The 24,783-nt window shown below is 43.2% G+C and overlaps 1 protein-coding gene and 1 pseudogene across 2 annotated transcripts in view; one reads left to right on the top strand and one right to left on the bottom strand.

Annotated features, from left to right (window-relative positions):
• LOC146391929 (protein NLRC3-like) overlaps window positions 1-16,158 on the top strand; it is a 152,152-nt gene extending 135,994 nt beyond the window's left edge. For both annotated transcript variants that reach the window (XM_084915511.1, XM_084915516.1), the window contains 4 exons: window positions 2,941-3,114; window positions 12,225-12,398; window positions 15,115-15,161; window positions 15,310-16,158. In XM_084915511.1, the coding sequence (XP_084771637.1) occupies window positions 2,941-3,114; window positions 12,225-12,398; window positions 15,115-15,161; window positions 15,310-15,848 (934 nt within the window). In that variant the 3' untranslated portion in view covers window positions 15,849-16,158. The remainder of the gene's footprint in view (window positions 1-2,940; window positions 3,115-12,224; window positions 12,399-15,114; window positions 15,162-15,309) is intronic.
• A 6,553-nt stretch (window positions 16,159-22,711) lies between these two features.
• LOC146391928 (uncharacterized) lies at window positions 22,712-24,125 on the bottom strand (annotated as a pseudogene).
• Window positions 24,126-24,783: the final 658 nt, after the last annotated feature.

Here is a 24,783-nt window from a genome sequence, read left to right as displayed (position 1 = left end):
ATATAAAGGATTAACAGCTTTATGTATGTGTTAATAGGAAAATTGTACTTAGTAGTCAGTATAATCTTTTAATGATATAAGTTTGCATATGGTAGAATGCTGCATGTAATCATTTGTGTGTAGAAGTATATAGTTGGTGGCATATTGAAAGAATGTCTCATCCTAGGGGTCTGTAACATTCTAGGGTGTTCACCCCCACATCCTAGGAGCATGAGAGAGGTCATACCTTGTCTTATTGTTTTACGGTAGGATTAACGTAGCTATGTCAGTTTTAGTTTAAGTGCTTCTTTACATATAGATGAACTGTTGGATTTTCCAGACCAGCAGGTTAAGGGAAGTCGTTTATGGGGCCACACTCTGACCACACACACACACACACACACACACACAAGCACCCACTGAAGTATAAATAAAGACCGGGGCAGTTTCTCAGCGCGAGTCTCAGTCTGGAGGCTGCCCTTGCTAGCAAGAAGTTCTGTGTGTTTCTCTTCTCTGAGTCTTTACTGAAGAAGTGTTTTAGAGTATATTTCTTGACAGTATGGTAATGGAGGAAGGGAGACTAATTAGTTTTGATAAAATGAAAGATAAAGATTCATTAGAAACACAGGATTTTTATAGATATCTACAGATGAGGCATTTTGTCAATAAAACGATAAAAGCTAAGGCTGAATTGAGTAAACAGCTGCTAGACGTATTTAAAAGGGCATATAGTTCAAATAAAAATAGAGGTATTATAGGTGACCTCTATAAAGGATTAACAAATATGAAATTACACTTGACTTTATATATTAAAACAAAATGGGAAATGGAGGGAGGAATAGAGATAAAGGAGGAAGAGTGGACAACAATATGGGCATATCAATGGAAATGTAGCAGCTCACAGAGCTGGAGGGAATTTGGGTGGAAATGCCTGATAAGATATTTTATTACACCTCACCAAAAATCTCACTATGAAGGTAACCCTCCCGCTTGCTGGAGAAATTGTGGAAATACAAATGCAAATCACTATCATATTTTCTGGGACTGTCGTGTTATTAAAACTTATTGGAAGGGAATACATGCAGCAATACAAGAGGCATTTGGAAGATATTTACCTTTGGAAAGTAAAACTCTATTATTTGGACTTATGCCAGAAGGATGGACAAAGAACGATAAATACTTGTTTAATATTTTACTGGCAGCAGGAAAAAAAGCCATCACAAAAAAATGGCTTTCTTCAGAGAGCCCAACTATGAACATGTGGATGAACATCACAATGGACATTTACAGAATGGAGAAAATGACAGCAGATGTGAACTACAAGAGGGACCTGTTTGTATCACGATGGAAGAAATGGATGGACTACATTAGAAAATGCAGGCCAGTTTTTGCTTTTGCATTAGATTTTGACTTTGTTAACTACTAGAAGACTAGAGGAAATACTAGTTACATTAATGGAAACAAAAACACACTCCCTATATTTATTTATTTTTCTTTCCTTTTTCTTTTTCCTTATGTATTTTTTATTTATGTTGTTTGTTGTTTCCTGTTTTGCTTCTTTTTCTTTTCTTCTTCTTCTTTCATTCTTATTGTATGGATATTTTAGTTGTTTAAATATACAAAAAAAGAAAAAATATATGTACTGAAAGATAGCTGAAGTTGATTGGTATTGTATAGTGATTTTAAAATGTCAATAAAAAAAAAAAAGCTGGAATCAAATGAGTCCAAGTCCTCTGCTGATTCAGCATCACGTTCATCTTTGCTCCTTGCTCTGCATCCCCACCATAGACTTCGTTCCTTTCCAAGCCAGCCTTGAGTGTCCTTTATTCAACTTATGCTCTGCTTTTCTTTTAGACCTGATTTTAGCTGCTTTATCTCTCTTTCGACAAGTTTCTGTGCCTCAATCTTTTTCTTCTCTCCCTCATAACAAGACAGCTTCTTCTGACTGACTTCCTACTCACTATGTATTAATAGACCTCTCTGCATTGAATCATATCTGTTATTAACCTCTGTCTCTCTTCCGCAGCATGTCTTTTATCCTGTCTTCCTTCTCTCACCCCAACCGGTCGCAGCAGATGGCCGCCCCTCCCTGAGCCTGGTTCTGCCGGAGGTTTCTTCCTGTTAAAAGGGAGTTTTTCCTTCCCACTGTCGCCAAAGTGCTTGCTCATAGGGGGTCATATGATTGTTGGGTTTTTCTCTGTATCTATGAAGCGCCTTGAGGCGACTTTTGTTGTGATTTGGCGCTATATAAATAAAATTGAATTGAATTGAATTGAATAGAAGATGTTGGAGTGATTTACTAATCCAGGGATGATTTCTGGGGAAAATAGTTCCTGTTTTCAAAGTAATCCCCATTTTTCCCAGAAAGAAATGTAGGTAGAAATAGATGATCTAAGTGAGAACATGAGCCTTTAAAAAGGCTCTTCTGAGGCTGCTGCCAGTGGTCAAAGCCTCCAACAAAGCCCTGTAAGTAAATATGTGATCATACCGTTAGTTTCTAAATGTTTATTCTAGTTAACACAGATCAGGTGGGAACAACTCAAGTATAATATCAAAAACATTAAGTGATCATCGGTACTCAGTTTGTTCAATACTGAATACATTGGAGCACAAATTGTCCACATTTCTGAAATATTTCTGGGTGTAACTGTTACCAAAGTGCAATTTAGACCTGGCCTGTGGTTGTTATCTAAGTGATAATCATCAATTCTACTAAAACAAATACAAAATAAACAAATTTGACACATTTTGTTGATATCAAAAGCACACTGAACAATTCAGTGTTGTTTTACTGCTGTTCTCTCTTCACTTCTTCTCCTCTGATTCTCTCCACATGTTGCTCTGCATCAGTGCTCAGTTTCCTGACAAAAACAAGATTAAATATTGCTAAATATAATAGTATCTCATTACACTTCAACATAAGTGTTTTATTTTTGTAATTGTTTATCTGTTATTTTTCAGACTGAGTCACTGTGACCTGTCAGAGAGAAGCTGTGAAGCTCTGTCCTCAGGTCTCAGCTCTCAGACCTCTAATCTGAGACAGCTGGACCTGAGTAACATGAACCTGAAGGATTCAGGCGTGAAGCTTCTGTCTGAAGGACTGAAGAGTCCACACTGTACACTGGAAACTCTCAGGTGAGATCAAGCATTTTTCTTTCACCAACTGACAGAATTAGCAGATTAATAATAAGGCAGTCCTCTAATAAGAGGAGAAGTGGAGGTGTTTTGAAGGGCAACATACTCTTATGTTAACAAGACAGGAAGTAGTTCCTGGGAACTGCTTCCTTTGTTATTGTCTAAGTAGAAACATGATGGTAAAACAGTGGTGAGTTTGCAGAGGTGAATCCACAGCACACAACACAACAATGCTGTTGCGTGCTGAAAGCAGACTTCTCACAGATTCTGAGACTGCAGGTTTCATCACTGTCCAACCAAAATTCACTGAACCAGCAGTAAATGAACGTCCAAAACTACACTTCATGTTTAAAATCAGGGGGATTTGTCTAATTACTTTGTATAGCATGAATGGCCATAACGAGTTTTGTTAACTGTAAGAAAAGTTGTAAAACTTAAGAAAATATAGTTAAAAGTCCAAAACCTTCTACGTCTGGTCGCTTGTGGTAAGGAGCAGATCAAACGAGTAAAGAATTACGTTAGAATTATAAATGGCTTCAACAGCACATTCAGGTCTGTGAGACTCATTCAGACACTGAGCCGTGGCTCTGTGCTATATGCACATATTTCTGCATCTCTGCCATTCAGACACACTTTATTTTATGTAGTATTTTATGTAGTATTCAATACTGAACTGTACATTTAGTCTTTTTAAAGGCAGCAAGTTTTATTCAGTGTTTTCATAAAAGCCTTATTTTTATCCATTTACTGCTATTAGGAAGAACACGTGAGGTTTAAGACCTGGACGAGTTTGAAACCTTTTGTCCTCCACAATGAAAATGGGTGGAAATAAAAATGGGTCTCACTTTAGCCAGCTCCTAATTTTATCAGTTCTACTCTCAGCGTCTCCTGTATATCTCCTATATAAGTTTTGCACTCAGCTTTGTGGTCTCCAATATCACTGAAATGCAGCCAGATGCTGCTCATTTTGCCTTTTCACTCTTTCCTGACACGCTTGCATTTCAATGCAGCTCCCATTTCTCTGTGTACCTGGTCTCTACCACTACCCTTGCTGTCTATGGGACATGTCTTCTTTCACATAATGGTATGATCCCAGTCTGTCTCTTAAAGTGTTTGGCCACATGGTTTGCTCATCAGAATAAAATCCCAGCCGTGCTCACATTGATTATCAGCAAGCCTGAAAATTTATCAATATTTGACATATGAAATTATCTCAAGGGCTGGATTTGGCCCACGGGCCATATGTTTGACACCCCTGGTTTACACAGTTTGGTATTCAATGTACAAGTGAGTTAGCTCTCAGCTAACTAGCAGACAAGCTAACTGCTGGGACTGCGTCTTTCTAACAAGAGCGTCAGACACTCAGACTGGTTTTCTTTGTGGATGATGATGTGTTCTCACACTGATCCTTCATGCTGATGCTGCCATCCACCCACTGCTCCTGGATTCATCATCTCCATCAGCCCTCACAATACTCCACCTTCATCAGCTTCATGTTCAGGAGCCTGGATGGACAGTAATTCTTTCCATGGGTTATGGTGGGACATTGAGAGCTGAAGTCAAACAGCAGTGAGAAATGAAAGACTGATTCATTTCTATTTAGTCTTGTGATGTGCAGCTTTGTTCAGAGCATTAAGGCCCAGCAAAGATTACTGAGGTCATAGAGTCACTGATGAAACCTGTGTGCTTATAGAAACTGAAACCAGATGAACCAGAATAGAAGGACATTAAAATGAAGCGTCAGCTACACAAAGGCAAAGCTATTCAGTTGTTGGTGTGAGTTATTTAAATGGAGGATGGAGTCAGACTTTAAGCTGCTGGACTCAGTCACTATATCCTGTTCTCCTCATAGAACCTGGATACACAGACTCACCTGTGACACAGTGACACACAGTGTGGGCTACACACACATTAGAAAGTGGATCAGTCACACTTGTGTAATCATTTGTTGCGCTGGGAAACCATGAACACTTTGAATCACATTAATGGCTTTGTTACAGCAACATTCAATCACGAGTTCAAAAGTAGTGTATTGTGTACTTATTGTAATAGTACTGCAGTATGAGAAGTGCAACATTCAGTGTGCAGAAACAGATCAGGTGCTTTCTAACAGCAGTGTTCCCTTTAACACAGCAGCAGTTCAAATATTTATGTCAGTCTGAGCTGAAACATGAATCTAATCAAATATCAAATCAAAGTTCTTTGCCTCTGCCAGGACGTTAACATTTGATCTAGTTTTTTACAAAGTTCCCCTCAGCGTCCAGAGCCACCAACATACCTTTGATCAACAGCAAGTGAACATTTATAAATGTGTGTTTTCAGAACAGGAACCAGCAGAACTATTGTTCTGTTATCAGGGAGCAGCACAAACGCTCATCAGCTCATTTACTGTGCAGGACTTTGAGTGTGTGAAGTGTGTGTTTGTGCTGGATTTCCTTTGGAGAATCTCAGTCAGAAACAAGACAAAGAAAAACTCTTTCAATAGTCCAGGTTGAGTTGACAACATGAACTGCATTTATCTTCCTCTGACTTGACATTTCCTTCCTCCTCTGCACCGAGCCAGCTGCTAAGACACAAGCTCATTGACATTTTCTGATGATAAAGAAACTCTCTTCTTCTGTACAATATGAGCAGCAACAGAGAACAAGCTTTCACAGGTACAGATGTTGCAGCTGTGGCCAAGTACATGTGCTGCATGTTGGAGCAGCACTCTAATGGACAGGCCTCTGTACTGATGGTGGGCTCTGCTCTGTATCCACCACACTGTTCTCAGCTGAGTCTTCCTCCTGTTCACAATCACACTCTGATGAAGCACCAATACAGGGAGTGCAGAATTATTAGGCAAGTTGTATTTTTGAGGAATAATTTTATTATTGAACAACAACCATGTTCTCAATGAACCCAAAAAACTCATTAATATCAAAGCTGAATGTTTTTGGAAGTAGTTTTTAGTTTGTTTTTAGTTTTAGCTATTTTAGGGGGATATCTGTGTGTGCAGGTGACTATTACTGTGCATAATTATTAATTCAATTCAATTCAATTCAATTTTATTTATATAGCGCCAAATCACAACAAAAGTTGCCTCAAGGCGCTTCATAGATACAGAGAAAAACCCAACAATCATATGACCCCCTATGAGCAAGCACTTTGGCGACAGTGGGAAGGAAAAACTCCCTTTTAACAGGAAGAAACCTCTGGCAGAACCAGGCTCAGGGAGGGGCGGCCATCTGCTGCGACCGGTTGGGGTGAGAGAAGGAAGACAGGATAAAAGACATGCTGTGGAAGAGAGACAGAGGTTAATAACAGATATGATTCAATGCAGAGAGGTCTATTAATACATAGTGAGTGAGAAAGGTGACTAGAAAGGAAAAACTCAATGCATCATGGGAATCCCCCGGCAGCCTACGTCTATTGCAGCATAACTAAGGGAGGATTCAGGGTCACCTGGTCCAGCCCTAACTATATGCTTTAGCAAAAAGGAGAGTTTTAAGCCTAATCTTCAAAGTAGAGATAGTGTCTGTCTCCTGAATCCAAACTGGAAGCTGGTTCCACAGAAGAGGGGCCTGAAAACTGAAGGCTCTGCCTCCCATTCTACTTTTAAATACTCTAGGAACAACAAGTAGGCCTGCAGAGCGAGAGCGAAGTGCTCTAATAGGGTGATATGGTACTACAAGGTCATTAAGATAAGATGCGGCCTGATTATTTAAGACCTTGTATGTGAGGAGCAGGATTTTGAATTCAATTCTGGACTTAACAGGAAGCCAATGAAGGGAAGCCAAAACAGGAGAAATATGCTCTCTCCTTCTAGTCCCTGTCAGTACTCTTGCTGCAGCATTTTGGATTAGCTGAAGGCTTTTCAGTGAGTTTTTTGGACATCCTGATAATAATGAATTACAGTAGTCCAGCCTGGAAGTAATAAATGCATGAACTAGTTTTTCAGTGTCACTCTGAGACAGGATATTTCTAATTTTAGAGATGTTGCGCAAATGGAAGAAAGCAGTCTTACATATTTGTTTAATATGTGCTTTGAAGGACATGTCCTGGTCAAAAATGACTCCAAGGTTCCTCACAGCGTTACTGGAGGCCAAGGTAATGCCATCCAGAGGAAGAATCTGGTTAGATACCATATTTCTAAGATTTTCAGGGCCGAGTACAATAACCTCAGTTTTATCTGAATTAAGAAGCAGAAAGTTAGCGGCCATCCAGGTCTTTATGTCTTTAAGACATTCCTGCAGTTTAACTAATTGGTGTGTGTTATCTGGCTTCATGGACAGATAGAGCTGGGTGTCATCTGCATAGCAGTGAAAATGTATGCTATGTCTTCTAATGATGCTGCCTAAGGGAAGCATGTATAATGTAAACAGAATTGGTCCTAGCACTGAACCCTGTGGAACTCCATAATTAACCTCAGTGTGTGAAGAGGACTCTCCATTTACATGCACAAACTGGAGTCTATTAGATAGATATGATACAAACCACTGCAGTGCAGTACCTGTAATACCTACAGCATGTTCTAATCGCTCTAATAGGATATTATGGTCGACAGTATCGAACGCTGCACTGAGGTCTAGCAGGACAAGCACAGAGATGAGTCCACTGTCAGAGGCCATAAGAAGATCATTTGTAACCTTCACTAAAGCTGTTTCTGTGCTGTGATGAGCTCTGAAACCTGACTGAAACTCTTCAAATAAACCATTCCTCTGCAGATGATCTGTTAGCTGTTTGACAACTACTCTTTCAAGGATTTTTGATATGAAAGGAAGGTTGGAGATTGGCCTATAATTAGCTAAGACTGCTGGGTCTAGAGATGGCTTTTTGAGTAAAGGTTTAACTACAGCCAGCTTGAAGGCCTGTGGTACATAGCCGATTATTAGAGATAGGTTGATCATATTTAAGATCGAAGAATTAATTAATGGCAGGACTTCTTTCAGCAGTTTTGTAGGAATGGGGTCTAAAAGACACGTTGATGGTTTGGAGGAAGTAATTATTGAAGTTAACTCAGAAAGATCAATTGGAGAAAAAGAGTCTAACTTAACATCAATGGTACTAAGAGTAGCTGTAGATAATATTACATCTGTGGGATAAACAGGCAACTTAACAAAAACTTAACAAAAAACAAACAAAAAACAAATATATACCCATGTCAATTATTTATTTTTACCAGTGAAACCAATATAACATCTCCACATTCACAAATATACATTTCTGACATTCAAAAACAAAACAAAAACAAATCAGCGACCAATATAGCCACCTTTCTTTGCAAGGACACTCAAAAGCCTGCCATCCATGGATTCTGTCAGTGTTTTGGTCTGTTCACCATCAACATTGCGTGCAGCAGCAACCACAGCCTCCCAGACACTGTTCAGAGAGGTGTACTGTTTTCCCTCCTTGTAAATCTCACATTTGATGATGGACCACAGGTTCTCAATGGGGTTCAGATCAGGTGAACAAGGAGGCCATGTCATTAGTTTTTCTTCTTTTATACCCTTTCTTGCCAGCCACGCTGTGGAGTACTTGGACGCGTGTGATGGAGCATTGTCCTGCATGAAAATCATGTTTTTCTTGAAGGATGCAGACTTCTTCCTGTACCACTGCTTGAAGAAGGTGTCTTCCAGAAACTGGCAGTAGGACTGGGAGTTGAGCTTGACTCCATCCTCAACCCGAAAAGGCCCCACAAGCTCATCTTTGATGATACCAGCCCAAACCAGTACTCCACCTCCACCTTGCTGGCGTCTGAGTCGGACTGGAGCTCTCTGCCCTTTACCAATCCAGCCACGGGCCCATCCATCTGGCCCATCAAGACTCACTCTCATTTCATCAGTCCATAAAACCGTAGAAAAACCAGTCTTGAGATATTTCTTGGCCCAGTCTTGACATTTCAGCTTGTGTGTCTTGTTCAGTGGTGGTCGTCTTTCAGCCTTTCTTACCTTGGCCATGTCTCTGAGTATTGCACACCTTGTGCTTTTGGGCACTCCAGTGATGTTGCAGCTCTGAAATATGGCCAAACTGGTGGCAAGTGGCATCTTGGCAGCTGCACGCTTGACTTTTCTCAGTTCATGGGCAGTTATTTTGCGCCTTGGTTTTTCCACACGCTTCTTGCGACCCTGTTGACTATTTTGAATGAAACGCTTGATTGTTCGATGATCACGCTTCAGAAGCTTTGCAATTTTGAGACTGCTGCATCCCTCTGCAAGATATCTCACTATTTTTGACTTTTCTGAGCCTGTCAAGTCCTTCTTTTGACCCATTTTGCCAAAGGAAAGGACGTTGCCTAATAATTATGCACACCTGATATAGGGTGTTGATGTCATTAGACCACACCCCTTCTCATTACAGAGATGCACATCACCTAATATGCTTAATTTGTAGTAGGCTTTCGAGCCTATACAGCTTGTAGTAAGACAACATGCATGAAGAGGATGATGTGGACAAAATACTCATTTGCCTAATAATTCTGCACTCCCCGTAGGGCCAACTTTTTCTCTGGTGGCTCGGATGTTGTTGCTTCCACAGGTTTCCCTCTAACAACCCTCTGTTCCTTCAGTAAGTTCAGTAAGATCTGGGTAAACACTTGAGCTCCTTGAATCTGGCTCCAGTGCAGCAGCAGTTTTCACATATACAATGTTGGCATTTTGCTTGCGTGTCTCCAGGTCTGTTCTGAATGTAGACTTGAATTTGACCACGTAGGCGGGGTCATCATCTGAGCTCTCCATCACCTGAGAGAGATGACAAAACACAGAATCACAGAGCATGAAACCAACGTTTCTCCTCCCAGAGGTTCAGTCACAGACCTGCAACAGAAACAAGAATCAAAGATTCAAATGACGCAGAGCATTCATTTACTTATATCCACAAACATGTCCTCTACATATTCATGCTGTATTTACACACACATACAGAGGCTGTTTGTCTCTCACACACAGACAGGACACTGAGAAATACATCATGTTAAATATACCTGCAGGCTTCCAGCTGTGCACTTTGTCCCTGTTAGCTGTGATTGCCATGGCGACCTTGGTGTTGTGCGCGATGCAGGGACGTGTTCAAAGGCAGACGTCTGGCAGCAGCATCATATTTGATGCACTATCTGTACTGAGTGTGCTGACTTTATTTCAAATGTCCCACTGCTGTGCAACATGAATCACATGTTCTGCACGTTTCTGTAACTCCCAGGTAACCATGGTTACCCAGCTACGTCCAGTAGTCTCCAGAGAGACCAACAGCTGGTTCATGTTGTAACGCCGTGGCTTTCGTAGTCTCTCCTTTTTCTACAGCTCATGTGTTCTTCTTGTGATGCTGCGTCTTGAGGCTCATACATGCCGTCATTTGTTGATCCTAAGAACATTCCTCAGACCGACTTCTTCAACAACACTAATCAGCCTGCAGTTTGTAGCTACTCACTTCACTGTGGCGTTTGTTAGCTTGTCTTTCTTTGGTTTATCTAGACTCCTCCCACCAGCTGAATCTACGTAGTCTGCCCAAGCCTCCCACCTCTGTTTGTTTGGGTGGTTTGTTTGCTGCCATCAACAGCGTGTAATGCATTTAAGTGATACTTCAGACATGAAGTACTCCGGTGATAAAAAACTCAACTTTGCTTCCAGATAACTTTAGTTGTATCAACACTGCCTCCTGGAACAGTTTAAAATGAACATGTCAAAGATCTGTACCTGTCTCCATGTTTCTGTCCCCGCCCCTTTCTTTCTGTCCTGGGTCATGTGAGCGCTGCAGTAGTATTAGGCCCACCCTCAATGCTCCCATTGGCTGAGACGCATAATGACGCCCATTTCAAGCCAGCACTGATCAACATCCCTCCTGTGACCCATGGCTTTTATATTCAGAGCCAGTGAGCACTTTCACAATAATCATGATTTTAAAAACTGTGATTAACATAATTGCTGACGTTAATCAATTAATGAGTTAACGAGATAATAACAGGTTAAGTTGCCCTAATAATTAAACTTTGATGACAAACTGATGTGATCTCCATGTTTCCTTTGTTGGACTGTGGGCGAGTGTCAGAGCTGAATGTACTGAGTAACATGTAGAGTTTAAATATGTGTCAGTTCCAGTTTTAGAGCTCTAAAGTGCAGCTATCATGTTAGGAATGTGTTAGGAATAGACAGTAACACTGAGCACACTGAGGTCAAATCTTTAGTTTACCACTCGCTGCATTCTTGATGTTCATGAATTCAGCAGGTTCATGATTGTCTGCAGCATTAATCTCATATTTCCATTAAAAGTGTTGAATTGGACTGTTTGATGTTCTTTATGATCTCTGGCACCAGTTCATCTGTAGGCTGAGCTCAATCCATCCATTTAGTGAAATGATGTTTAAAGGTCTCCTTGTTCTGTGAGCGTGCACAGATCCTGAAGCAGAAAGCCTGGGTTACAGAGAAATGATCATCACTGTGATGATGCTCATCATCTCTGACTGGGATTTGAGGTTTTGTCAAAGCAGCAAAGAAAGCCTGGCTATGTTGGACTGGGTGTGGCAGCAGCTCCCAGTTTGAGTTCAGGAGACAGACACCCTCTCTACTTTGAAGATCAGCTTCAAACTTTCCTTTTTGATAAAGCTTATAGTTAGAGCTGGATCAGGTGACCCTGACCCATCCCTTAGTTATGCTGCTATAGGCTCAGGCTGTTGGTGGACTTCCCATGATGCTCTGCTTTCTTCTCCCCTCTTTTCACTCCTGATGCTTTTATATGTCACTACTGCATGTCCTTAACTTTTGTCTTCTGTCTCCTTAGTTTGTGTTTTGTTCTTGTCTCTCTGAGCTCATCTCTTCTCTTTCCCCTCATCCTGCAACCAGTCATGGTAGATGCTCCTCCTGGAGCCTGTTTTCACTGGGAGGATCTTTGTGTCAAAGGGAGTTCTTCTTCCCACCATCACCAAGTGCTGCTCACAGTGGATTGATGTTTGGGGCTTTCTCTCTAATATTGGAGGCTGTTACCTTACACTGTTAAACAGCTTCAGATGACTGTTGTTGTCTGTTGGGTATTGTCACTTATAAATAAAGTTACATTGAATGGATGTAAATGGATAGATGTTATTGTGACAAAGAGAAAACGGTTGTTGACAGATAGATTGTTGTTTTGTGTGTCTGCAGCCTGTCAGGCTGTCTGATCACAGAGGAAGGCTGTACTTCTCTGGCCTCAGCTCTGAGCTCCAACCCCTCCCATCTAAGAGAGCTGGACCTGAGTTACAATCATCCAGGAGACTCAGGAATGAAGCTGCTGTCGGCTGGACTGAAGGAACCAGGCTGGAGGCTGGACACTCTCAGGTATGAAGAATGTCTGATAGAGGAGGAAGAGCTGGAAACATTTCCTGTGTATTTCACTCACTTCCTGTTTGTTTCTTGCAGATGAGACATGAACAATCACACATGCAGGAGTATTTTCAGGGACAGACACACTAGTCTAGCTGGATAGTACGTGGATATTTATGTAGGGGTCTCCAAGGAGTCTGTTTGCAGGAACATCTAGGTCACAGGTGTACCTGAGATAGATGCCAGTGTACCTAATAAAGTGTCAGCTAACATTTGGAAATGGAAGCTTAAATAATGACAAACTCTACATTCACAGCTGAATTCACAATAAATTTGTTCTCAAGTGCACATTTTTCTGTTATTGTTCTCAAACAACAGAATGAGAATGAAATATTGATTCTAACAGGGCCCATAAACAGCATTAGCTTAGCAGCATTAGCTTATCAGAGTTTCCATCATGGTCACACAAATCCTTAGCAGAGCAAAGTGGCCTACTTAGCAATAGCTGCTCAAGTTGTATAAAGCAAGGGAAAACAGTATTAGCATTGGCTGCTAATGGCAGCTTACTTAGCATAAACTCTTCACATCTTTATAATGCAAGGGAAAGGAGTCACTCATGGAAGCCTATTTAGCATTAACGTTTCACATCATTATAACACAAGAGAAAAGGGTATTAGCGTTAGCTACTAATGCTTATTCACCTCAAATTAGCTTTAGCTGCTAATGGTAGCCTACTTACCATTAACTCCTCACTAATATAATGCTAATTCACGTCAAATTAGCATTAGCTGCTCATATTGTTATAAGGAAAGAGAAAACGGTATTAGCATTAGCTGCTAATAATTATTCACACCTTATTAGAATAAGCCGCTAAAAGCAGCCTACTTAGCATTAACTCCTCACATCGTTGTTACCCAACGGAAAAGAGTATTAGTATTAGCTACTATCATTTTTAATAAGTAAGAGAAAACAGTGTTAGCATTATTGAATAATGCTAATTCACACTAAATTAGCATTAACTATTTACAACAGCGTACTTAGAATTAGCCGCTCACGTTGTTAAAAAGTAAGGGAAAATAGTATTAGCATTAGCACATAATGCTAATCCACGTCAAAGTAGCATTAGTTAATAATGGCAGCCTACTTAGCATTAACTGCTCACTAATATAATGGTAATTCACATCAAATTAGCATTAGCTGCTCACATTGTTAAAAGGGAAGGGAAAACAATATTAGCATTAGCTGCTAATAATTATTTACCTAATTAGAGTTAGCCCCTAATGGCAGCCTACTTAGCATTAACTTCTGACATCGTAATAATGCAGGGAAAAAGGGTTACCATTATCGGATAATGCTAATTCACATCAAATTAGCATTAGCTGCTAGCATCAGCCTACCTAGCACTAGCTGTTCACATTGTTAAAAGGGAAGAGAAAACGATATTAGCATTAGCTGTTAATAATTATTCACCCCTAATTAGAATTAGCCGCTGATGGCAGTATACTTAGCATTAACTCCTCACATTGTTATAATGCAAGGGAAAAGAATTAGCATTATCTAATAATGTTGACCTTGGCCCACTGGAAAAGTTCAGAACTCTGTTTGCTAAAGATTTAGGAGTGTTTCTCGATAGCTCTTTCTCATTTGAGAAACAAATAAATTCTGCTTTTAAAACCAGCTGTAAGGTTTGCTTAGAAATATTTACTCATATATGAGTTTTATAATCGATTGCATAATGATAGAGGTTCGATCCTTAGTAGTCTGTGAAGACTCTGTGTGCCTTCCAGAGTGCTCTGGAATGCACACACACCTTAAGGTCATGAGAGAGGTCGTACCTTCTCTTACTGATTTATGGTGTAGGAGGACACCTACTCTGTGTCTGGTTAAGTATCAGAGCCCTTTGTTAGGGGGACCGCTGGACTCTTAGCACCAGCTTTGGGGTCACAGGGTCACATCTGGAACACACACACACACACCTACACTATGCACAGACTGGTACTCTTTGTTCATACCTGTGTAAGACGTCATATGTTAATGAACTTGTGCATATTCATGTAACCTCAATAAGGAGCAGTGTTACGAGGGAGCAGACGAGAGCGACTGAGGTCAAGTGAAGGAACGGCGCTGTCACAGTTCTCTCCCTCATGAATTGTCTGGTTCCACCGGTGGGTCTGTGCTAGACGACCCATCACCAGCTTTTTCCAGCTTCTTCCACTGGTTACCAGTACGTGGTAGAATCCACTTCCAGATCTGGTTGTTTGTCTTTAAATCTCTGAATGGATTGGCTCCATCTTATCTCTCTTTAACAAAAGAATCCAAGTGGAGCCCTCAGGTCTGCAGATAAGTAGCTTCTGACCAGAACTAGACGTAAAAACAGAGGTGAGCTTTATCGATGGCTGCAGCCAAACTCTGGAACAGTCGCCCTTCACATCAGGTCGTCACCAACACTCGACATTTTTAAAAGCCGGTTGGAAACACATTTGTACTCTGTAGCTTTCAATTCTGACGAGTCTTTATAGTAATTACTGTGTATGTTTCCTATTTTCTCTCTACTCTGTGCAGCACTTTGGCTCAACCTGTTTTTAAATGTGCTGATAAATAAATGTAGATTTCTTTGAATAAAACAGTGGAGCCGAGCTTTGAGCTCAGTGTGTAACAGTGTGTGTGAGAGCCATGTAATGTCCATGTGTGCATGCTGACTGTGCTGCTCTGACCCCCCTCCTCCTTTCAGGGTGGAGCCTGCTGGAGTCCGATGGTTGAGACCAGGTCTGAGGAAGTGTAAGTGTGTTTTTAATGGGATTCATGAAAACAAAGCAGCACACATTCAACCATCTTCATCATGTCAGGAGTCATCATCAAAGTGTCAATCAATGAACAGATGATGGATCAATAACTGCAGCTGGATTGTGTTTGTTCTCTCCATCAGATTCCTGTCAACTCACAATCGACACAAACACAGTGAACACAAAGCTCCAACTGTCTGACAACAACAGGAAGGTGACACATGTGGAAGAGGTTCAGTCATATCCTGATCATCCAGACAGATTTGATGTTTATGTTTATCAGCTGCTGTGTAGAGATGGTCTGACTGGTCGCTGTTACTGGGAGGTCGAGTGGAGAGGAGGCGTTTATATATCAGTGAGTTACAGAAGCATCAGAAGGAAAGGAAACAGTTATGACTGTGTGTTTGGATGCAGTGATCAGTCCTGGAGTCTGTGGTGCTCTGATGATGGTCCTCAGTCTGTCTGGCACAATAACAGATCAACACCCATCTCCTCCTACTCCTCCTCCTCCTCTGTCTCTAACAGAGCAGCAGTGTATGTGGACTGTCCTGCTGGCACTCTGTCCTTCTACAGAGTCTCCTCTGACACTCTGATCCACCTCCACACCTTCAACACCACATTCACTCAAACTCTTTTTCCTGGATTTACAGTCTGGTCTGGTTCCTCAGTGTCCCTGTGCTGAGTGGAGTGTAAAGAGTGTCTCCTGTTAGAGAAACACTCTGACTGTTGAACAGATAGTTCAGTCTGTACATGTCTGTCTCTTTCACTCACAAACACGTTTTCAGATTCATGGATTCAATCAGTTGATGTTTGAAACTCTTCTAAATGATTCCTTGTAAACTTCTTCCTCTTCAGTCACAAACAAACAGGAAGTGATGTCACATGTGTTCCTGTCCACACAGCAGAATGAGTCTATTGCTGACAGTGATGTACAAACAGAGTGAGCATTTCTGAGGCCCAAAATAAACTGAGTAGTTCACTGAATGAACAATGGACTGTGAGCTCAGTTCCTTCATCATTAGTATGGATTATATATGTATCTGTATTATATTAGTATCATATATATCAGGTGCTGCTGCTGCTGGTTTCAGTCGTTGTGCAAATGTGCTGTTTGTAAGGTTGTAAAGCTGCAGTCAGCTGAGACTGAAGAAGTCACCTGATCAGTGAGCAAACGTTTCTGAAAACATCCAGATGAACAGAATCAACCTTTTGGGATCAGCTAGCAATGCAGCATCATTGTTGTTCAGCTTCAGAGGTTTGCAGGAATGAACTGATGACCAGAAACAGCTGCAATCTCCAATAAAATACCAGCTGGAGTTCAGCTGCATTTGAAGAAGTCAAAGAAAAGTAAGGATGGCAAAGGGCGACGTTTTCTTCCAAAGAACTGAAAACATGGTCGACGCCTCATTAGAAGAATAATCTGGACATTTGTGAGGAACTCTAACCAAGAAAGCAACACAAGAAAGCAACGTCACACAGATCCAACAGACAGTTTCCATGACTGCAAGTGTTCAGTGTAAAAATGCTACATTGCATTATTGCATCCTCTCACCACAGGAGGCGCTGTTGGCACCACTGATTGCTGATCAGCTGTTCTCTGATGATCTGATTGATACTGTGAATAACGGGACTCACTGAACTCTGTGACACAGTGAAGATTACAGAGTTGAACTTCAACATCTGACTGACGTCACACAGACAGAAGGATGAACCAGTGAGGCACAGAACACAGTTACTGGAGATACTGGATCAGCTCCATGTGAACCTCTGATGGAGAAGCTGCTGACCCAGAGAAACATCAGGACATGACAGCAGCTGCACTTATCTAACAACATGTAGCAGAGCTGATCTATGTTAGAGGATCTATCACAGCAGCTGAAGCCAAAGTCCAACACTGGATACCAGCTGAGCCTGTGCTGAGTGTAGTGTTACAGGAAAAGGGCAGAAACACTGACACTGGTAGCTCCCAGTGATGCTGACTGGGGCACAGAGCTGAATGATGCAGCATCAGGACACTGTTTCAGTCTGACTGACAGAGAAACCTGTAGCTGTATCTACATGTGAGGCAGAGGCCACACAAGCAGGTTTCTATGTTTCACAGTGACTGAGATCTTCAGTGGGGGTGGACATGCTCCTGTACAGACCTCTGAGGAGAACCAAGGTGCAGTCACAGAGTCCAGTCTGTCCTCACAGATGTGAACATGTGGTTTCATCAGGTCTGCTGTCAGCTAGCAGGCTCACATCAGAATCACTGTTCCTGAAAAACACAGTCTGTGTGACATCATCAGTCAGCTGATCGTCCCAGATCTGAATGGTTTCTGTCTCTACTGAGTAAGTCAGAGAATATCACTGAGGTGTGGATCAGGTCTGAGTGAGCTGTGGAGGGACAGCTTTAAACAGTCCACAGGTCTCACGTCCTGCTCAGTCTGGTAGCAGATACCTCGTATTGTTCCAGATGTGCTGACATCACCAGCAGCAGCAGCACAGCTGTGTGATACGATGAATCTGTTATTGATCCAACACACAGTAAATACAATGATCAGGATTTATGAGAGTAATCATTATGAGTCTGAACACAGGATCACTGAATGTTAGTCTCCACAATAATAAGCTAACACAACCAAACACAGCTTTCAGCTCTTATTTTGAAACTGGCTTATTTAGAGAGCTGTGATGTGAGCGTGCCTGGCTCTGAGGCACTTGGGTCAGCCTCTGTTGTTTAGAAGTGTTACAGACTGTGAATGACACAGACCTGTCAGTTTCCATGTTTGTCTGTAACACAGCTCAGGGGCTCCATGCTGAACGCATCCATCCAGTGTTATTGATCCAGGACTAATACCAGCATTGGGATCAATACTACAACACACAATCACATGTGTCCACGTGATGGATTTGACCAGCTTTATTCATTAATGATCAGTCAACTCATTTACTGCATCTGAGTCCAGCTTCATTTAAATGATCCAACCATGAAAATGACATCAGTCCTACAGAAGCACTTAATGCTAACAGGAAGTCATTTATTAAGGTGGAATAACACAGACACACAACCACTCACAGTTAACCTGACCCCACTAACTGCATGTGTTTGGACTGTGGGAGGAAGCCGGAGTACCGGAGAGGACGCTGTGACGTTGGGTTGTGTTGCGTGGTTGAGAGGAGGCGGCAAAACACCTAGCAGGCTAGTCGGAAGAACACACACCCACGCTGGTATCGGTAATCCACGGTGGTTCTTTAATACGCCTTCTTCAACAACCATATAAAAGCCCAGCTGAACGGCTGCGGCTCAACAGCATAACGCCCAGCGTCCATACAACCCAAGCATTGCAAACAAAACAAAAAAAGGTCTGGAGAAGAAAACATAAATCCGTCCCTCGTTAAGCACAAGCGTGCAGGCACGTGTCCTCATAATCCCAGAGAGAGAGAGCAGAGCAGTGGCACAAACTGATGACACCATCAACCCTCGACTTGGGTGTCTTAAAGGGACACCACACCATAGTGGCTGTTACATATTCCCCCCGGGTTAAACAAAGGCTGTCCCCAGCCGAACACAGCAAAGGTACAGTTCAGACTTAACCAGCCTCCATACATGGTCAGCAGGATAAGACGTTAAAACCAAAACAGGGAAATGTACAGTTCAAAATCAACAAACTGGCATACATGACAGTGTCCCACATGGTGAATGTCCATTTGAATAAATGTTAAAGAAAGAAAATAAACTCAGGACAGCCAGGACAATTACAGAACGAAATTCCCTCTTTTTGTTACATTACGTTTCTTCCTTTTCCCCAAAAACTGTAACAGTAAGCATGAACATATTACCACAACATGAAAACAATGCCAACATGAATCGTAGAAAACTCAAACAACGGTCCTGTTACAACAGTAGACCGCATGAAACACATCAAAAAGCAAACAAGGTCACTTTAGGTCAAATCTGTCAGTATGAAAAGGGTTGGTCCACCTATTGACTGACCAGTCAGCGGTGACTCTAGGAACTCGTCTTGGTCTGAGGTTATAAGAACCTCTAACAGCACACCCATCGTCAGCAGAAGGTGAACTGTTAACCTCTGTCTCCAGAGCAATGTCAGCAGTCTCTTGGAAAGAGTTCTGGTCTACGAAAAGCGGGACAGTGTCAGCACAGTCAAAGTCAGTCTCAGCAGGGGCGTTGCTAAAGACCGCGGGAGTTGTGTCAACAGCGTCACAGTCAATGCGGCCTGGGACTGAAAGAGCAGGAGGCAAGCTGCTGTCCGGGATACTGAGATCCAAAGCTGCTGCAGCCTTTAGCTTTGCACGCTTGCCAGATAAAGCTGAGGCCCAGGTGTAGAATGGTTGCAGGTTTGCAACATGAAAAACTCCAACTCTCTCCCCAGTGTCCACTGTGGTGAGACAGTAATTCACATCAGACATCCTCTTGGAGATGCGATAGGGACCCATGTAAAGGGGGGCCAACTTAGCAGAAAAGTTGGATCTGATTTTGGGTGCGACTTTACTCTGACGAGGTCTCCAACTTCATAAGAGACTGTGCGACGTCTCAGATCATAGTAGTGCTTTTGCCTTTTATGACTCTCTCCGAGCACCAAGCGAGCATGTTCATGAGCATCCCGAAGTGAAGCTCTCAGGTTATCTGAGTAGGACGTTTCAGGGTCGCTCAGTCCCTCCCAGGAGGGTTGAGTGACAAGGTCCAAGGGCGTGTCCAACTCTCGCCCATACAGCATCATGGACGGGCTCAGGCCTGTGCTCTCGTCAGGCACAGTGCGCAGTGCAAAACAGATCTGGGGAAGATATTTGTCCCAAGAGGTGTGTTTATCCCCAACATAGGCTCGAATGGCCGTTTTCAAAGTGCGATTTACACGCTCAGTTGCATTCGTTTGAGGATGGTATGCAGTCGTTAGTCTGTGTTCAGTCCCAAGAGTCAACAAAACATGCTCAAAGAGTTCACTGACGAAAGGCGTTCCCCTATCAGAAATAAGGTGGGAGGGAGAACCATGTCGGGCAAAAATGTCAGTAATGAACTTGTTCGCAGCAACTTGAGCAGTGGCTTCTCTCACAGCACTCACCTCGACCCATTTTGAGAAATAGTCCACAAAAACAAGGATATAAGCATTCCCTCTTTGTGTGCGGGGCAGTGGGCCAACATAGTCCACCCCTGCGTACTCCCATGGTCTTTGTGGCTGGATAGGGACCATAAGGCCTGCTGTTTTTCTTTGACTTGGCTTAGTGGCTTGACATGAACAACATGAGACCACATACTTTTTCACGTCAGAGTTCATGTGTGGCCAGAAGAATCTGAGACGCAAGCGTGCCAGCGTTTTTGCAATGCCCAGATGTCCGGCTGTAGGATGATTGTGGTAATACTTGAGCAGATAACCACGGAGTGTACTAGGAGCAAACAGTTTAAGCTGCTTGAGTGGGTGGAGACCACATTTCGTTTTTGGGTCGAGGAAATAGAGGAGACCATCATGTACAACATACTTTTCCAGATCTTGATTATCCTCCCCAGTTTGTTGGTCACTTTCCAGCTGATTGAGCAATGAGCCTGTGACTGGGTCCTCAAGCTGCAGTTGACGAACATGCGGGCGGTCTGAAACAATTACAGAAGGCAGAGCATGAAGGTCCATGCTCCCAATCACGGCATAGGGAGGGAGAAGATCAATGGGGGCATCCACATCTGGTAGAGGATTACGTGAAAGGGCATCGGGCACCTTATTACGTTCTCCAGGTTTGTGGATAATGCTGAAGTCAAAGTCTTGAAGGCGAAGAGACCACCGAGCAAGCCTGCCAGAGGGATTTGGTCGAGACATCAACCACTTGAGGCTGCTGTGGTCAGTGTAAATGGTTACATGCAAGCCTTCGACATAGGGTCGGAAATGTTCCAAGGCCCAGATCACGGCCAGACACTCCTCCACTGGAGTTGAGTAGGGCTTTTCCGATTTGTGCATAGCACGGCTAGCAAATGCTACAGCAATGTCTTTGCCATCCTCATCTTTCTGCATTAATGCTGCTCCAAGACCAGCATCGCATGCATCAGTGTGAATGAAGAATGGACGCGAAAAATCTGGGAACCTGAGGACTGGTGCTGAGGTTATAGAATGTTTCAGAAAGTCCACAGCTGCCTGACACTTGTCATCCCAGTGAAACTGCACGTCCTTTTAAGTGAGGGCGAAGAGTGGCTCTGCATGGCGGGCGTAGTCCTGTACAAAGCGGCGATAGTAGCCAGTTAGGCCAAGGAACTGTCGCACCTGCTTTGTTGTGGTCGGCACTCTGAACTCAGTCACAGCTCTCACCTTGTCAGGGTCAGGATGAATGCCAGCCGGCGTAACCCGATAACCAAGGAAGGTGAGTTCTGAAAGGCAGAATTGGCATTTGCTCAGCTTTAAAGAGAGGCCAGCGGACTGAAGCCTACCAAGGACCTCTTTTAAGTCAAGCAGGTGTTGCTCAAAGGTCGGTGATGCGACAACAATGTCATCTAGATACACCGCGCAGGACTTATAAATCAGGCCAGCTAGAACATTGTTCATAAGCCGCTGAAAAGTCGCAGGGGCGTTACACAGGCCGAAAGGAAGGACTCTGAACTGAAACAGGCCACAGTGCGTGATAAAAGCAGTCTTTGGTTTAGCTTCTTCAGCAATGGGGACCTGCCAGTAACCTCTAGCAAGGTCTAGTGTTGTGAGAAACTTCCCTCTCGACAGAAAGTCCAGTGATTCATCCACCCGCGGGAGTGGGTAAGAATCCTTCACGGTCAGCTGATTCAGACCACGGAAGTCAACACAGAACCGTGGTTCGCGGGGGGGTTTGTTCACAATGACCACGGGGGCTGCCCATGGTCCTGATCCAGGTTCGATGATGTTATCCTGTAGCATTTTTTCCACTTGCTCTTCTATGATTTTCTTTTTAGCTGGTGAGGTGCGGTATGGTGGCAAGTTAACAGGCTTTGCATCCCCAGTTACAATGACATGTTCTGCCAGAGAAGTGCGACCAAGGTGGCCATCAAACAGGTCACCAAAACTATTTAACAACTCCAACAGTTCTTCCCTCTCCTCAGAATCCAAGTTAGCTTCTCCAGCCTTATCATGGAGGGAGAGCTGCGGGGTGTTCTGCAGGGTCATAGTTCCACACTCAAGATCAGCTTCCACAAAAACATTTTCACAGAGTTCATCAAGACATGGGGGGTTATCATCCATAATTACAGTTCTTGTTGGGACATGTATTGTTAGTGAAGTGCGAGTCATAAAGTCCATCCCAAGAACAAAGGGGGATGACAGGTCCTGCACTATCACAAACCGCTGATAGACTCGCTTGCCCATAAATCCAATGGTTAACCAGGTTATTCCCAATGGACTGCAGTTAGTGCCATTGGCCAGTCTTATGGGTGGAGAATCCCACGGATTCTTTAATGACTGATTTTGGTTTTTCTCAGACAACAGGTCTGCATTTACTGCTGAAAGAGATGCCCCTGTATCTAGTGTGGCATCCAGAGCTGCCCCATTAAAGTTCACTTTAACTCTGAGAGGGGTGTTCCACGATGATCGCGAAGTTCCATCTTCAACGTGATTGAGCACTGGTGGCACACTTTGATCTGACAAAAGCGATGAGGGCTGAGTTATTGGCTGGGGGGAGGGTTGCCCCTGTGAAACACTCTCCCCCCCCCCCCCCCCCCCCGAAGTTTCCCTGCCTCCTGCCAGCTGCTCTCGTCTCCCTGACAACGCCAGTTTCATCTGGATCCGCAGGCTGAGTTACTGGATGTTGGTCAGGAGACAGCGTTTGAGGAAGCTCCGGAGCCATCCTGGGAGAGTGTCGAGCTCCCTGAAAATCAGTGGAACAGTTAGGGCACGTACGAGATGTAACACCAGGCATGGCACATTTGAAACAGTGGGGTCCTCCCTCAGCTCTGTTTTTCAGCTGAGCTCGGGAAGGCTGTGAAAGGCTGGTGCCAAGAACAGAATGCAGCTCGTGGGCACGCAGCACTAGATCAATTACTGACCTTACAGGCGTTCCATACAGTGCTACTCTGTACTTCTTCACTGCGTGTTAACAGATGAGCTCAATTTGCTCCTGTTCAGATGGTGGGTTCCTCAGTCTCCTAAATTCACTGAGCATATGGGCAACAAACGTTGGCAGAGGCTCTTCGGGGTGCTGGAAACAGTCCAGGATGCCTCTCAAAATCTGCTCCTGGTTGTCAGCAGGCAAGAAGACAGTTCTGAAAAGTTCACAAAACTTAGCCCATGTAGATACATGAGGAATGAGCACATTAAACCACTTTCTTGGTTCCTTAGCTAGGAAGTGTGGTAGCTCTCTGAGGATTTGGGCGTCTGTTAGGTCTAAGGAGGTTTTATAAGCATTAACAGACTGTAGCCATTCTTCTGGGTGAAGACTGCCATCATTAGCGAACACATTGGGCTCCAATTTAGCTTGGTGCAATGCCGCAGCAAGGACTCTGGTTGTATTAATTAGCTCCAGCGAATCTAACTGGGTTTGGGACAAGGCCCTGGTGGGCTGCGTGGGGCCAGGTGCTGAGATAGATTGCTCCGTTTCCCTGGTTGGTAGGCCTGGCACATACGGAGTAGAGGAGGCCTGAGGAAAAGGGTGAGTAATCTGGGCAGCTGGTACTTTTGGGACTGGTCTTTTTTGTTGAGTCCACTGCTCCAAAATATTCCTCTGGAGGTCCAAAGAGTCATGAAGGCACTGCTGAAGCATATCAACCTCTGCTTGCAGACTTTGCACTTTATGCCCAAGGTCAGCAGTACTATGTCTGGCAGTAAGTCGGTTGGGGTGTAACATAAAGTCTATATCATCACACATGTCAGTCAAGTCAGGATGAGTAGCCATAATACACACTTATCAAAAACCCAAATCTATATAAGGTAGCAGTTACGCTGAAATCAACTTCAGTTCTGATCACACAAAAATATCCAAACCATGTGAATTCTTAATTTAAGCAGCAAATGTTTTATCTGACTATGAAACGTGGAGGCAGAAGAAGTAAACACCCTGAATCAAAGCGTTTTGCTGCAAAATAGATCCAAACTTATGAGTAACTGTGTATAAGTAACACCTTTTCAAGTCAAATGCACATAAAACAGCATCTCAATAAGAACATTTAAGTCAGTGAGAATCAATAGTAAATCAGTTTGAAAAATAGCGTTTGTTTTTTTTTGTTTGTTTTTGTTTTGTTTTGTTTTAGATATATACACTCACAACATCAGTACGGTGATTTTCCAGTCGACTCCAAACTTGTCCAGTCCTGACACGGTATAGAGGTTTGTCCCGTGGAAAAGTTCCCACTTGCAGAGACCATACGGATCAAGCAAAGTCTGCAGCGTGAGCTCGGTTGGTGAAGGGGAGAGAAAAAAAACCCGGTGCGCTTCGCGCTGCATACATGCACTTCAGAAACTATGAAGAAGCGGCATCCGTCTGGCGTCCAAGTAGCGTGAATCCACGTTAATCCAAAAATGTCGCAGTAAAGGCGTTCAGCAGATAACGATAATACATCCCGAAAACAGCGCTGCGGCGGCTTCACTCGTTGCCGTGGAAACACACCTCCGTGATCCGGTGAATCAGTGATCTTCCCAACGTCCGCGTCGAGGCCAGCCTGGTCTTCTTTCTGCGAAGTATGG

The sequence above is a fragment of the Perissodus microlepis genome, chromosome 3, assembly GCF_051167445.1.
Source record: "Perissodus microlepis isolate ML-2025 ecotype Zambia chromosome 3, ASM5116744v1, whole genome shotgun sequence".
In the NCBI taxonomy this organism is placed as follows: domain Eukaryota; kingdom Metazoa; phylum Chordata; class Actinopteri; order Cichliformes; family Cichlidae; genus Perissodus; species Perissodus microlepis.
The sequence above is the reverse complement of the archived record's forward strand: the minus strand, read 5'-3'. Positions and strand labels throughout refer to the sequence as shown.